We start from the raw sequence: 15,141 nt of genomic DNA, 5'->3' as shown, positions 1-15,141 counted from the left end.
AAACCAAAAACCCACTCAATCAAAAGATACCTACCAAAATACATCGCATCAACTGCTTTTCAGAAACTAGGGTATTAAATCTGATCTAGCAAAGAGCTAACTCACCAAGTCACCAATTCCCATGCCTGACTGAGAAGGCATTCGTTATTACAGCTAACAAATAAATTTACTGTTGAAAAGTTCCATATCTGGTTTGCCAATTAGATTTTTTTTAGAGGAAAGTGTGTGTATATATATACACACACACACATACATATATATATGTATATATGTGTGTGTGTATATACATACATATACACATACATATACACATATACATACATACATATACACACACATATATACATATATGTATATATATATCCCCAACATAATATATATCCTCTAACTGCAATACAACACCTGGGAAATTCTATCAAGGTTGGCAATACCCAATATTTGACCATCCTATTTCTTTGCAAGCCATGCAAATCTTCACATGGTTTTATTTTCTCAAACAAATGCTTCCACTCTTTCTCAGTAGCCTAGCTACAGCCCCACAAAAGCAAAGCAGGAGAGTGACATATGGGGGAAAAACAAGTTTAGCTAAGGACATAGTTCAAAACAGCTCTAATAAGAACACAAGGCCCACGCTGACCCAAGAACAATGTAAATACTTAACAATCTTGAAAGCATCCAGTTAAAAAGGGTAGCCATAAGTACAATTAATGTATGACATAATCCCAAGACAGGAATGACAACAGGAAACAAAATACTTATAATTACACTTTGTAAAAGAAAAGCAGTCCAGGTACTTCATTAATTATATGAAGATTGTTAAGATGAATGTAAAGTTTACAGAAAAAATATACATCTCATCAGCCATATATACCATTTAGCACTGAACACAGAATTTTAATCTATACATTTAATGAAGACTAAGCCTAACTTTAAAATATACAATTAAAACATACAAAATACTACAACTGTGTTTGAATTGATTAGTACAAAGCCCTAACTTGTATTATCACAACCCTCTCAAATCCTCTCAACTATTAGAAACAGAAATAATCAAATGACTATCACTCCGTATTAAATTTTTATTTCTAACTCTATTACTAAGTCAATGGCTTGGAAATTTCTTTTTTACTTTATCCTTTTATTTAACAAGGTACTCTGACACCTAATACTATCACACACACACACACACACTCTCACCCTGGTATATTCTAGAGTGCCTATGGAACTCACTAACTGCCAAGTGCTGTCAACTCTTCAGCAAGAAGTCTGAAGTCAATCTAAGGCAGCCAATAGGAAGTGCACCTGTGCAATTTACCCTGTTTCCTATTTCAGAATCCTGAGTGCTATGCAGAGTGACTAGCGCATTTGAAGCAATACAAAACTCCAATTATACACAAGCTACATTACAAATATAAAACATGCTATCTTGTAATATCATCAGTAACAATACTTATTAGACATATTAAGAGCATTATTTTCATTTTAAATAACTAAGGTTACTGTGGATAATCAAGGAAAAATAAAGGTTCCCTTCAAAATAAAGTACAACATGAAAGTATAGAAGCAAACCTAAGAAAAAAACCACTAAGTCACAAAATACATTATCTAGACTGAATCATATAAACAAAATAAGAAATTTACTTTCTTGAGTAAGCAGTCAAAATTTAAGGAAATGAAAAAAAAAATCCAACCGTAATACCCAGATTCAAACCATCCCCATATTCCTAAAGATATTGGATATTTTTAAGTTTCTCAAAAATTCAATTAACAACAAAAGAGTTCAAAAGTTAATTCTGATCAGCCAAGGTATCTTCATTAGATTATTTATGTAAAAATATCCCATTGAAAACCCACTGAGGAACAGTTCCAGGCAGTAAGTTTTCTTTTAAAAAAACAAACAAACAAACAAAAAGTCCACAAAAGCCAGAATTATGGGCGGCTAAGGAGTTTCCAAATAAAGAAGGTGGGGGGAACTCTCTCTCCCACAGGTTACAAAGTTTCATTAAGTATCCCAAGTCTTTTACTAAGCACCTTCTTTCCTGTCCGGTCCCCCCTCCACACCCCCCCCCCCGTGGCTATCAAGCAGTCAATAACAATGTCACAAAAGAATGTTTACAAGGTAGGATGTGGGGTGTCGCCTGTAATGACTTTGTATGAAAAATATAAATGATTGTATTTTAACCTGAGGAGAACGTCAGCCTCCTACCATCTCACTGTATTGACAGCAAATGCTTCTCAGACTGCAATTAACAAGGGATTGGAAAACTGGTTAGAGCGCAGATTTTGTTGTTGTTTAATCGCCCCTAAGTCCCTCGTTTCCAAATACTGTGGAAAAGTCACCACTACTCACCGCAAGTAATACTGTTTTAAAGCAAAGGCAGCGTTGGAACAACTTCTGGGAAAGTTGAACTCTTCAACAATTTCTCCCCACTGATTCTTCTCAGAAACCTGTTAAAAACACAGGCACACTTGTCTCAAAGTGCCCAATCCAAGAAAAACCTACCCTAACCTGGAAGCTAAATGCCCCTTCTGCAGAGATCTGTAGACACCTAAGGAGCAGTGGGTGTCTGGGGTCGACCCACGAGAGTTACTAAGCCAGGGCTGCTTGAATCACTATGTTTTCATCAGAGAGCCCTGTATTTAGCAGCACTTGTTTTGTTTTGGGGGGGGGTTGGTGGGTTTGTTTTGTTTTTGAAGCCCGGACAATAACCAATCGCAAGTCCCTCTGTCGCCCCCTTTTAAATCTCAACGCGGTCCGTTTGCAGTAAAGAAAAAAAAAAAAAAAAGTTCAAAAGGATCAATACTGCTCCGGACAGCGACGTCCGCGAGCTCTGGGGGGGCCGGGGCCGGGGCCGACTCCGATCCCTCTCCCAGATCTATCCATCTCCATAGGCCCTTCTTTGAGGCCTACAGCTTCTGCCTAGCCTTGAAGCCTAAGATGGCTATTTGCAGACAGGTCCTGCTTTCTTTTGTTAGCTGTAGAAAGCCAGGGCGAGCGGGCCGAGGCTGTGCCCCCGGCCGCCGGGATCATTTCGCAGCCGATTATCGATGTTAAACCTGCCCGCGCTAATTTTGAGTTGCACGAAAACTGCTCAGAGTCTGTGTGTCTCTGTGTCTCCGCCTGTGCTAGAGCGGCAGCGGCGGCGGCGGCAGCGCTGACTCGCGGGCGGGCGGGCGGGCCGCGGGCTCGGCGGGCGGCGGGCGAGCACTCCACTCGCCCGCGCTCCCCGCCGCGCCGCTCAGACCCCGCGGGGCCGGCCGGACACCGGGCAGGGCGCTCCCCGCCGCCGGGCCGCACCGCCCGCCCAAGCCCCGCGCCCGCCGCGCGCACGCGAGCCACCAGGCCGAAAACAGCCCCGCCGCCGGCCGCCTCCGTGGGCCACCGGCTGCGAGCGCCGAGAACGCCGTGTGTCCCGCCGATCGCCCCCCCGACCCCGGGCGCCTGCTCCCGGGTCGGAGCAGACTTTTCCGAGCAGGCCAGCGAGAGGGAAATACAAATTAAAACTTCCACTCACCTTCGCGAATCCGCCTAAAGTAGTGACTCTGGTGTAGAGCCCGTGAAGATCCAGCTCCTTCCCACCCACCGCAGGGATCTTCTTAAACGGCGACCTGCGGGCGACAGAAAGCCCCGCACTTGTCACCGGGACCCCGCGCCCGCGGCGGGCCCCCGTTCGCCCCGGCTCGCCCCGGCGCTGCCCCCCCGGTCCTGCTCTCACCCTCTGCTGTGGTGGAACTGCCGCAGCTCGTCCAGGAAAGCCAGTCCCTTCCTCCGCTCGTCCGGAGGCGCCTTCCCCGTCGAGTTTGCCATTATTTTGCCAAAGGAGGTCTCCCGAAAAAACCCAGATCGCGGTTCAAACGCGGCCCCCGCTCCCCGCGCTCCCTACCAGCGCCCGGAGCCCATTCCTCGGCCGGCGGTGGCGGGGCTCAGTCATGGGCCGGCGGTGGCGGCGGCGGCGGCGGCGGCGGCGGCGGCGGCGGCGCAGGGAGGGAGGAGGGAGGGGGAGGAGGCGAGGAGGAGGGGAAGGAGGGAGCGGGAGGCCAGGGGGAGCGCAGGGCCGGAGGGAGGGGAATTTCTAAAAAAGTTTAAAGAAACGGGAGCGAAACTAGAGGGGCAGGCGACGGGCGGCCGGGCGCGGAGCCGCGGGGCGAGCGCGGCCCCCACCCTGCCTCGCCGCCTCCCGCGGCCCGGCTCTGGGCCGCCTCTCAGCGCCGCCGGCCCTGGCGGCTCGGCCCGGGGACGCGATTCAACATGGTGCTGCGGCCGGGGGGCGCACGAGCCGACCGGGGGCCGGGCGAGCCGAGGCGAGGGGCCCGGGCGGCCGCAGGCCTGGGAGTTGCGGCGGCGGCGGCGGCGGCGGCGGCGCGGCGGGGCCGGGGCAGGCGGGGCCGCGTGGGGAGGGGGAGGTCTGTGTGGTGGCTTGTGGAGAGCGGGGTGACAGCGTGGATCCGGGCCGCGGCTCCGCGGGGCCCTCGCACACATTCACGCGCGGCGGCGGCGGCGGCGGCCCGGGCGTCCCCGGGCACAGGCTCCGGCGGCAGCCGAGCCGCTGCGCGCCGCCCGCCGGCCTGCCTGCCTGCCCGCCAGCCTCCCGTTCTCTGCTGCCGCCGCCACGGCCGGGCCGCCAGCGCCGCACAGCGCCCCCCGAGGGCCGGCCGCGGCACTGCGCCTGGCTCCACACGGTCGCGGCGGCTCCTCGCGGGGAACAATAGACTCGGCTCGCCCGGCTTAGGGTTCATCTGCAATGTGCAGCACATTTCACACGCACACAAAGCGGGCGGAAAGGGGGGCGGCGCGGGGAAACGGCCACTACCGGTTGTTCCGGGCTTAGGGGTGGAGGCGATGTTCGCGTCCCCGGCGGCGCCCGCCGGGCCTCCGGCCACACTGAGAAGCAGGCTCGCTCGGCGCAGCCCCGGCGGCCGCGGACGAGTCCGCTCGCCCCCTCTGGAGACGTTGCTAGCGGGAGGCGTTGGCCTCCGGGCTTCATCGTGCTAGCACGAAGCCCGCCGAGCACATGGTCCATGATGGGGCCGTAAACTCACTTTGACAAACTGTAGGATCGAATAGGCTGGAAACTGCCTGCCCTACTTTTGTGGAGCTAGAGTAAGGCTTTTCACTCGTCCTCCCTTTTTTGGTCGGTTTGGTGCACCGAACCCGGAGGTACGCAAACGGTAATCGCGCCTGTTGGGAAATAACCTCCCAACTTTGAGAATAACACTGCTTAGGTCTTTTTTTGCACTAGTATCTGAAAAAGAGGGCAAAATGTTTTTCCCTTTCAGTTTAAAAAAAAAGAAAATGTGTACATAGGGAATTCAAAATTTGTATCTTTTTTTTTTTTTAGTACCACTTAAATTTGCATTTACCCGGGTGTTGGAGCCCTCCCCGGTCTGCAAATGTGGAGAGCCTCATGCTTCTCCTTTGGTCTACTAGGATTCCCATTTTAGAGACAGCCACCAGTGGCAAAGTCACTAGCCCAAGGTCACAAGCTGGTAAGAGTCTGGATGGGTTTATTTCAGGTAGTCTTTCCGATGGGAGCACCTATCGGGTGACGGGGAGGAGTATATTAAAAAAAGAGAGAATTATGTAATAGAGCGGAGCGTGCTTCCGGTACTCACTCTAGGAAACGGGTTTATTTCCCAAGTAAAGTTTATGTCTTCAGTGGGGTCGGGATAAGGTGTGGCTAGCAAATTCCTGACACCCGAGGACCAGTGAGTGCCTCGCAAGCCTGTGAGGGGCGGAGACCCTGGCCGAGGAGGAGGAGGAGAAGCCGGCCGGGCCCGAGGCGAGGCGAGGCGCGCTGGTGGGGAGAGCCGGGCTGGGCCAGCGGCCGCCCCTTCCCCCGCCGCCTCAAGGGCAGCGGCGAGCCGGGCTGGCCGGGCTGTGCGGATTCCCTGCGCTCCGCACTTGCGCACGGCCCCTTGCGTAACCGTCAGCGCCGGGGATTCCCTAGAGGGGGGTCACTCTCTGCAACCATTACACACAGCCGAGCTCCGGCCGCCGCGCCTCACAAAATGGCGGCGCCCATGGATCCGCCGGGCGGCCGCTCCCCGGGCCCCATCTTGTGCGCGAGGCGAGAGACCCGTCACCGTGGAATACCTCCGCCGAGGATGCAGCGGACCCGGGGGGGAAGCCCGCGTGGGGTGTGGGGGGGGGGGAAGGACCGCGTTGCCAAGGACGTCGGCGACTCCTGGCCCGGCGCGCCCTGTCCTCTTCCGTCTTCTCCGAGCGAGGCCGCGCGCCACGGGAAGGGTAGCTGAAGGCAGAGGCGGGGTGGGCTGGACTGGACTCGCGGCGGGGTGACCGCGGGCCCCGGATCCGGAGGGACGAGGACCGGGAGGGCCCGCCGCCGTCGTCGTGCGCGCTCGCCCGCGGGGACCGCGGAGGGCCTTCCGGCTCCAGGACCGCGGCGGAATCGGCGATGCCCGCGGTGGCGGCCCAAGGCGACCCGGCGGACGGGCCCTGCAGCCGCGGGCGCCGTGGGGACGGAGGCGGCACGAGCCCTGACTTTTAAAGTCGTCGGAGCCCAACCTGGGACTACTGTACGTTGTTGATGTCTCTAGGTGGACGTCGGAGCGTCCTTCCACCCCACTCCTGCGCCGCCGGGCAGGCAGGCAGGCGGACTGGCCTGCTTGGCTTTGATTGTCAGGTCCAGGAGCAGAGTGGAGGGATGACATGTCGGCCCTTTACAAGGGGGAGGCTGACACTCGGAAGGCAGCGAATGCTACGAGTGTGTGTCTATCCACACACGTACTTAGTAGCAATTTTGGTTTTCAGAGAAAGTGTCAAAGGCTTGGAGGGAATCTAACCTTTTAAAGCTTTTCCAGGAATTTTTTAGGGTTGCTTTCTGTAGAAGAGGTGTAATCCTCAAAACGGAAGTCTACTGATGGATAGAATTTAAATTCTTAACACTTTGACTAGTCTCTGTTTAGTGAATACAAACCTAAAAGTTGATGTTATCGGATGGATCACAGAGCAGTTCAATTTTCCTGAAATCAGCGCGGGGGGGGGGGGAGGGAATAGGAGACCAAAAGCAGCCATCTGGTTATTTGCTTGGAAAGGAAAACTTAAGGGCAGAGGGGAGTTTATCTGGGTTTCTGTGTCATCTTCCAGTTGCATTAGCCATTGTGCTTGTGTGGTTCTGTGGTGACTCGTTGAGATACTATGATGGCACCTGCATATTTCCGTCTGAGCACTGAACAGTCGCCTTCTGCACATTCCACAGCCCATCTTCTGCCCCGCCCTGTGAGTGCTGCTGGCCCATGGAACACAACATAGTTCCTGGTCCGGTGTGTTCCTACTGATGGCTACCATATTTGATAAGTTTAGCTACGACTGCTCAGTCTTTATCCCTCGCAAGGATGCCGTCTGTGTCTTAGCACTCACCCAAGCCGCAGGAGAATATTTTTATGCTTTTGTACTGAAGTAACCCCGGTGGGTAGTATCACATTTCTTATTACCATAATACATTCCCAATAGTGGGCAGCATAGAGCAGGTGGAGCCTACACAAGGCGTGTTAGAGATGTGCTGACAGTTTTACAATAGGTATTCTCTAACTAATTTGATGTAAAGTACAATATAGCTCAGAGCTTTCAAGCATTAATGAAAAGCATTCCCTTAAACATTAAAGCGAGAGTGAACATTGTCCAAACCTCAGTACAGCTTACTGTTCTGATGAGAAATGCGACAAAGACTTTATGCTAGGAGAAATGTCTATCTTTTTTTAGTAGTGACTGCAAGTCCAAGTCAGAGATTCCTGCTGTGTAGATCTTTGTCCCATACCATCTGTCTGCTTCATCACGAATTATAAAAGTTCCTTTTCAAAAAAGCATGTCAAAAAAAATTAAAAAAAAAAAACCCACCCAATTTCAAATTATTCATGTCAGGCATGGGATTTCAAGGAGCAAATTAACTTAGGTGAAGACTGGGCACGTCAGCTCAATTTGAGATTTTGGGTTACTGTAAGGTCTACAGAAATGATTTGGTTGGTTGAAGACTTTTGTAGTTAAATTGGCATTTCTTTGAAGATGACGTTAAGAACTCTTAGTGAGCTGAGAGAATGCTTTTGTGGCTTGCTGCTTTTGTTGGGATCTGCTGCGGTTGTACCTGTGTGCCAACTTGTCTCTCTGAAAATTTGATCACAACTTCGAATAACAGAGGTGTCCTTTCCCTTCTGGTGGTGAGTCTTGGCAGAATGAATAACGTTTTTTTTAAAGGAAAGGAGGAAAAGAGCTATTCTGCAGAGTAGGACAGCGCTAATGTAGACAGGCGCTCTCGGCTCTTCAGTTGCCAGCTTTCCAGGTGATTTGACACAAAAGGATCTGGTAAGCTGCGGGACATTTTTCTCATTTTCACTAAATATTAGAAGTTAGTCTGTAGATGAGAACAGTGCAATTTTATTTAAAAATAAATGATCGCTTTCAATTTGAAAAAAAAATGATTTAACCAGAATATTAAATCGTATGCATTTATAATAATACACCCTGGAGGTAGCATCCCCATGGGTTTTGGCAGAGGGCATTGGCCTTAGATGTTTAAGTCACTTTTCTAGTCCTGAGATTTTTCAGATAGTTTAATGGAATACATTTATGCATTCTTAATTATTTCTTTTTTGGTCACTGAAACTACTTATTATACATTTAGCATTTTAATACTTTGTTTATTCTGTTTAATAACATCTACATTTGGGAGGGCATATATACTAAGCCAAGCAGCTATTTATTGTCAGTGTTGATTACAAACCCACTAAGTAAATAGCGGTCGAATGCCTGCCTTGGTCAAGAGGTGGAGAAGGAAGAAGAGTCTGACCGGCCAGAAATCAGTGTTGCAGCCGTGGAGGCTATCATGAAATAGTTACACAATAGGATTCTTAGTTTTCAGTACTTAACCAGAATCTTTTAACATAGAGTTACATTTGAAATTCAATTTCAGGCAGGGTTGTAGCTCTCGGCTGAAATCTCAGCCTTGGTTACTGTGACAGGATTGTGAGTTCCGTGATAGCCAGAGCTACAATTGTGAGACCCTGTCACAGACAAGGTAAATCAGTTATTTTGGGGGACAATTAGATATAATTCTGTATAAAATAGCATCGTGGCATCATATCAACAGAGGGATCACAGGGTTAGTGATTACTCAAAGTGTAATGTTCATAATAAGCACTTAAATCATAGTCTCTGAAAACGCAGATCCATGGGTCTAATAATTAACTTTATTTAAGGGAGCGGCAAGCAGGGGAATGTTCAGTGACTGTTGTACACACACACACACACACACACACACACACTGAGCATTGTTTTGATGGAGTTTTATCTTCTGTTTCAATTTTTTGGTACATTGACTCCCTTCTACATTGCACTTTGCTATTAATTTAAAAAATTAAATCCAAAGACATATTAATTTTGTGTTTAATGCAGACTTAATTTTTGACTAGCTGTAAAGCTTAAGGAATTGGCAATCATGTTGGCAAGACAATAAAACAGGAATTAAGCTGAAGTGCAGAGCTGTGTAATAGGATTCATGGAGCGCTGTAGTTTTTCTTTGACTACATGAGTTAGAGTGATAGTGACTTATAATTGAATCTTTTTAACTCTTCTGTTTCTCAAAGACCTTGATTATCTGTTTTTCTCTAGCATCAGAATGGAAGCTTAGTGGCGTATACTGTAAACAGAAATTCAGATTTCATAGTATTGTAAGATAGTTTTAAAGCAAACTCCCTTTTATTATCAATATTGATCACGATAGCAGGTAGTGTTGTGTTTTATAAAAAGAAGGAGAAGCCAGGGATGTGTTTGGTGGAGGCGTTGTAAGATGTGGAGGAAGGCCATGCCTCTGCGGGCCTTTGCTGAGGCATTCCTTTCCCTCTGAGGTACCAGTCACAGGACGGGATAATATAGAATAGAGTTTATTTAGGGCATGGAAAGTTGAGAGGAAGGGAGAAGAGGTGTAGAAGCCAACCTTGAGCACGTGGAGGGGGAAGTGAATGGGGAGAGGGGAAGAGGATAAGAGAGCAGGAACAAGAGAAGAAAGAGCAAGAGAGAGGAGGGGGCAAGCAGTCAGGCACACTTGGCTGTTGCTAAGTAACCGTGGGCGGAGCCTAGACTAAATGCCAACAGGTAGCATTGGTAATTAGTGATGGGTTGTTTGTAGCATCTGTTTCCTTGAACCCCATTTAAAGGCATTTCTTACTCAGATATTGGGGTTAACAAGAGGTTGGGTGATGCCCCCTTGCTTTGAGACTTCACTCTATTCCCATGGAAGCGGCTGTGCCTTAAACACTGCCATTTGCCAAGCCCGGTGTTGTCTGCTCCGTTGAGCTGAGGCCACAGAACTAGTAACACCGTCGGGTCGGGTTGGATAGTAACAGGGCCATGGCCACAGCCATGGGGTTGGCTTGGATTTACTACGCCTGGGCTCCTTCCCTCCCTCCCCAGCTCTGTTCTGTGTGGGTTTCTACAGTGTCTTCGGAGCTAACCGTGTCTAAGTTGGAGGTGTCCTCCAGCCTTGGGAAGCAAGGTGTGGTCATTCAGAGGGCACTGTAGTATGTATAAAGTTCAAGCTACTTGACAATGACAAAGACATAAGAAGCTTAGAAGATCATTCAGGAGTCTTTCTGTTGAAATGGTGTTGGCCTCCTGCAAAAAAGCAGTTTGAAGCTTTCGCTAAGGAAAACCACTTAGTGGAAATAGTGAAAACTAGCAGACATGCATTTGTGTGATAGTCTTTAAAGTTCTTTTTAAAGGAGCCTAGATATTATTTTGGTTGTTATTCCTCTGGAAAACTTGTATAAAGGATTACATGAATCAAAAGGTCATTTCACATTTCATTCTTTGACTAACTGGGTATGCCTACTAGAATGACATGAGTATTGTTTTATCAGGGACAATGTATGGGTGACATTCAACCAAGTGTTCCAGTGCTTTGACTGTTAGAGCTGCTGCTGTTTGCTGTGGCATCTGAGGCTTGCAATGGAGCATTAGCCCAGAGTGGCTTTTGTAGATATTTTTAGCTTTCATCGAGTTTTTGTGCCTTGTCTGTGACCCGGTGTATAGTTGAAGCCTTTTTTAAGCATGGTCTCATACTGTGTAGTTCAGGCTGGCCTTGAACTCCATAATCTCATCTCAACGGCTCAGTTGCTGGATTACAGGGCGTGTCAGCACAGCTGCCCTTAACTGGCAATGTAGCTGAGGTGGAAACTTCAGAGTTGTTTGGAAGGTCAATTGGACGGTGGTTTCCCAGGGCAAACAGGTGAAGGAAGTTCATTTGAAGTGGACAGAGGTGTGAAAGGCTAAGGCAGACTCGAGAAGGAACGTTTGGCTGAAGCAGACACAGGAGAAAGGATGGTCTGCTAAAGCAAGCAAGGGAAAGGGCACGGGATGAAGGATTCTTTCCTAACTACACGCATGTAGTGGTCCGCCTTACACTGCATAGTGGAGCTGCATTTGTCGGAACTCCATAGAGAGAAACGTGTTAACAAGCTTCTGGTGGTGTGCTACAATTTCTTGCCGCTTCCGCAGACTCCCAGTGATTGGCTGAGTGATGTCAGCTGAGGCAAGATCCATGGAAGACGAGTGATGTTTGGAGAGAGTGTAAAAAGGACTCAGCAGTGACAGGCTGAGCTTGGCTTGCTGGTAGAGCTAGCTGTGCAACCCTTGTGAGTCTCGAGAGTCTTCACTGATCTTTGCTTTTCTCTGAGAGGCACAGCTGAGGAACTATTCCTCCGGGTCCCTCCTGCTACCTCGTGCTGAAGCAGAGGCCTGGCTGTCTCAGCTAAGCCACCACTGCTGCTGATTCCTGGTTGCTATCCTGACTACCAAACTGGAGAGCTGGTGTAGCCTGATGTGTCTGTGAGTGGATCGAGATGTAGCCGTGACTTGTTTGTGAGTGGATCGAGCTGCCGCTGCTGACCTGTGAACTGAACTGCCCATTTCCAGACAACACAGATGGGAGTTGCTCCAAAGAACCCTTTCTAAACAAGTCGACTTCCCCTGTACCCTTTCTTTTCCACTACCTCTGGTAGGTGGTGGGCAACAAGGGAGGTTAAAGCATTTAAGAACCATCATTAAATATAGGTTTTGAAGAAAAATTAAAGTTATTTGTAGCTATAGCGATAGTAGTCTGTTAGGTATTTTTTTAAGGGGTGTGTGTATGTGTGTGTGTGGTATGTGTGTTCACAAGGCTTTTTGACATATTACTTCAGCATTTTTGTTTTCTGTATCACTGGGACTTGAACTTAGAGCTTTCTATCTGGTAGCTGAGCCCTCTGCCACTAATCTATACCCCTAGTAGTTTTTGTTTGTTTTTGAGTTTTTGAGACTATTTATTTATGAATGCCTAGGCCTTAAGCTAGGCTTGTTCCCCAACTAGCCTGTAACTCACTTAACCCATTTACTCTGTGTTATATCTGCCACATACGGTTACCTCGCCTCAGTTTCACACTGAGTGCAGGTAGTAAATCTTGCTGCACCTCAGTCTTTCTCAGAGTTCCTATAATTCTGCCAGATGTTCCAGCTGCAGGCTGTTCCTGCCTGTGCTACAGGCCACTCAGCTCTTTATTGACAGGTGACACTTTTACACATTCCACAAGAGACCATCATTGCTACAGTGCTGGACTTACAGGTGTGTGCCACCATGCCACTCAAACATGTTCAAGTGTGTAAGTGGGATGTGCCCTTTGGGAGGATTTAGATCCTTACATGAATAGTTCTTGATGACTTAAAACCAACAACTCGTGCATTTATGGATAGAGGTAGTCAGCATCCACCATACCTTATATATAAAACATTAAGATTTTTCTCCTTTGATGCCAGCCCTCTGGAGGCGCAGGAAAGCAGGTCTCTGAGTTCGAGTCCAGCCTGCTCTACAGATCAATTTCCAGGATGGCCGGGGTTACACAGAGAAACCCTGTCTTAAAAAAACAGGAAAAAAAAAAGGAAAGATGTCTCCCTTGGTGCACTTCCTGCTGAAGAAAGAAAAGGGCGTGTTTGAAAGTAAACATGTCCTTCTTTCCAACAATAATACTTAGGCTTACACATTGGACTTAACTTAGACTTTGGGCTCATGCATAAAAGGTAAATATTTTACTGTATGCTTCACAGTTCCCAAACCAGTGCTTTGTCTACTAAAAGTTCCTTCTGTCTAGCTGATAAAATCTGGTTCCTAGATTCAGATTAGCTGATAAGTAAATGTGTGTCAGTGATATATTTATCTAAAACATTTATAATTTAAAGAAAAGTATATAAATGTTTAAGCAGAATCATTGATCCATGAAAATGACAGAAGATTACCAAATAAAAATGGAATTATGGAAGAGCAGACTAAAAGATCTTTAAGGAATTATTGAATAATCTTAAAGTTATTAGCTGTATAATGCAGGACTTATTAGCTAACAGTTTATCTTAGAATCCGAGTAGACATTGTTTATTAAGGCTTTCTTTCCCAGTGTTCCAGGAACAACCATGAGCCGCGACTACAGACTGCATTTTCATACTATGACTGCCACGTCCGCTCAGGTTAGCATTGTTTACGTGACTGTAGCACCTGCGCAGTTTATAACTGTGGAATATCTAAGACAGCAGCCCATAGACCTTAAGGTTGTAGATGGAGTCCAGTGCAAGTTGGAAAAAGGCCATTCGGTGGTTGGTTTGGTTGGTTGATTTGGTTTTGGTCTTGTAGTAATTAGGGGCCATAGCCCTCAGCCCTTGCCATTGATTGCCTTCCGTAGCTGGCTACACAGTCTGGAGGATGGTAGTGAATTGGCCATCCTCTCAGGAGTCCGCAGACACTGGGAAAGGCTTGTTGCGCTGCTGATGTTGTTTCTTCTAACCTCCCCATGAAAGTGTAATCCCAACCGTGGAGCTTCCCGGTCCAACAGCCAAATGTGCGTGGCTCCAGCGAGCAGAGACTTAGCAGGTGAGAGAGAATGTTTGTGTGTCTGTCCCTCCCCCCAGTTCACAAGCTGATAAACTAGAGGTGGTGTCATTTGGAGGTATGGAAATGGCCTTGGGAACCTGAGGTACAGGAGCAGAGCTCTCCTGACTAGTGCCCTTGTACAAGAGCCCCTGGCATGTTCCACCCCTTCCCTCATGAGCTCCACAGCAAAGGGCTCTGCAGGTAAATTGTTTCTCCCTGGATGAGTCACTGTCCTGAGCTTTACTGCTGAGACTTGAACACAGACGAGCAAATGTCTGTTGTTTGTAAGTCTGTGGACATTCTGTCAGAGCAGCACCAGTAGTCTAAGGCTGGAGGCAGGAAGTAGCCTCTGACTGCACAGTGCCCACGCATGGCGGGCTGCTGGGGATTGATTGCCATGCTCCTCCTATGTTCCCTTTACAGTGACAGATCTCAAGAAGAATTTATTTTTCAAGAAGTGACTAAGTTCCTTTCAGAAAGTACTTGATTCAGAAGTAGACAGCCTCAAAGAGTGTAAGCCGAGGTTGGGCTGCATTTACTAAGAACTGTCAAATATGGCAGAGACAAGACTTCTCTGCTGTAGCTAAAATTGTGGTTGATTCTTGATGGAGTCTCCTGAAATGAGTCTGGAAGCCTAGTTGGTCACGTGGAAAACATGGGGTGGGCTCTCCATGCCGGGGTGTCCAGGATTAGGAGCCCGCTGCGCTGGTTAGTCTTCCCACTGACAGAACTGCATCAGACTGGACCTCTCATTTGGTGACTAGTGGGGAATGTCATGTAGTGTTCTAGATTACCTAAAATTACTTAAAAGATGAGATGACATCTTAAAGCACACATGCAAGGCAGGAAGTCTTCGTGAGGAGCAGCCCTGAGAACCTGGAAAGCCTCCCTTATGTGGGACTCAGTAACGAATCTAATGTTTAAAAAGTCCAGTCTAATTGCTGAAGATGTGAGCGTATGGCATGTGTGCAGTGTGTGTGGTGTGTGCAGTAAACAACTGTTCATTTAAACATAGCCTACTTCAACTATGGAGACAAATAATAGAAAACATGTTACTTAACTATGATTAATTTCAATTTCAGTAGAATCCCAACTAGATGTTATAATTTATAGCATTTTAGACAGAGATATGGCTAAGGCTTTGAATAAATCTGTAGAACTTCATAATCTCTTCAAACTATATTCCTGATTGATTCTCAATAACAAAATGCTATTCCAAGCCTATAATAAAAACTTT

At 47.9% G+C, this 15,141-nt stretch overlaps 2 protein-coding genes across 2 annotated transcripts in view; one reads left to right on the top strand and one right to left on the bottom strand.

Moving 5' to 3' along the window:
- Arid2 (AT rich interactive domain 2 (ARID, RFX-like)) overlaps positions 1–3,981 on the bottom strand; it is a 117,942-nt gene extending 113,961 nt beyond the window's left edge. The window contains exons 1-3 of the mRNA NM_175251.4: positions 3,717–3,981; positions 3,516–3,609; positions 2,351–2,448 (exon numbers count right to left, since the gene is read on the bottom strand). Of these exons, the coding sequence (NP_780460.3) occupies positions 2,351–2,448; positions 3,516–3,609; positions 3,717–3,808 (284 nt within the window). The 5' untranslated portion in view covers positions 3,809–3,981. The remainder of the gene's footprint in view (positions 1–2,350; positions 2,449–3,515; positions 3,610–3,716) is intronic.
- A 123-nt stretch (positions 3,982–4,104) lies between these two features.
- Gm38469 (predicted gene, 38469) overlaps positions 4,105–15,141 on the top strand; it is a 152,582-nt gene continuing 141,545 nt past the window's right edge. The window contains exon 1 of the mRNA XM_011245785.3: positions 4,105–5,487. Coding sequence (XP_011244087.1) covers positions 4,250–4,993 — 744 coding nt within the window. The 5' untranslated portion in view covers positions 4,105–4,249 and the 3' untranslated portion in view covers positions 4,994–5,487. The remainder of the gene's footprint in view (positions 5,488–15,141) is intronic.

This window comes from Mus musculus, chromosome 15 (assembly GCF_000001635.26).
Source record: "Mus musculus strain C57BL/6J chromosome 15, GRCm38.p6 C57BL/6J".
Classification (NCBI taxonomy): domain Eukaryota; kingdom Metazoa; phylum Chordata; class Mammalia; order Rodentia; family Muridae; genus Mus; species Mus musculus.
Note: the sequence above shows the minus strand (reverse complement) of the source record. Positions and strands in the feature narration are given on the sequence as shown.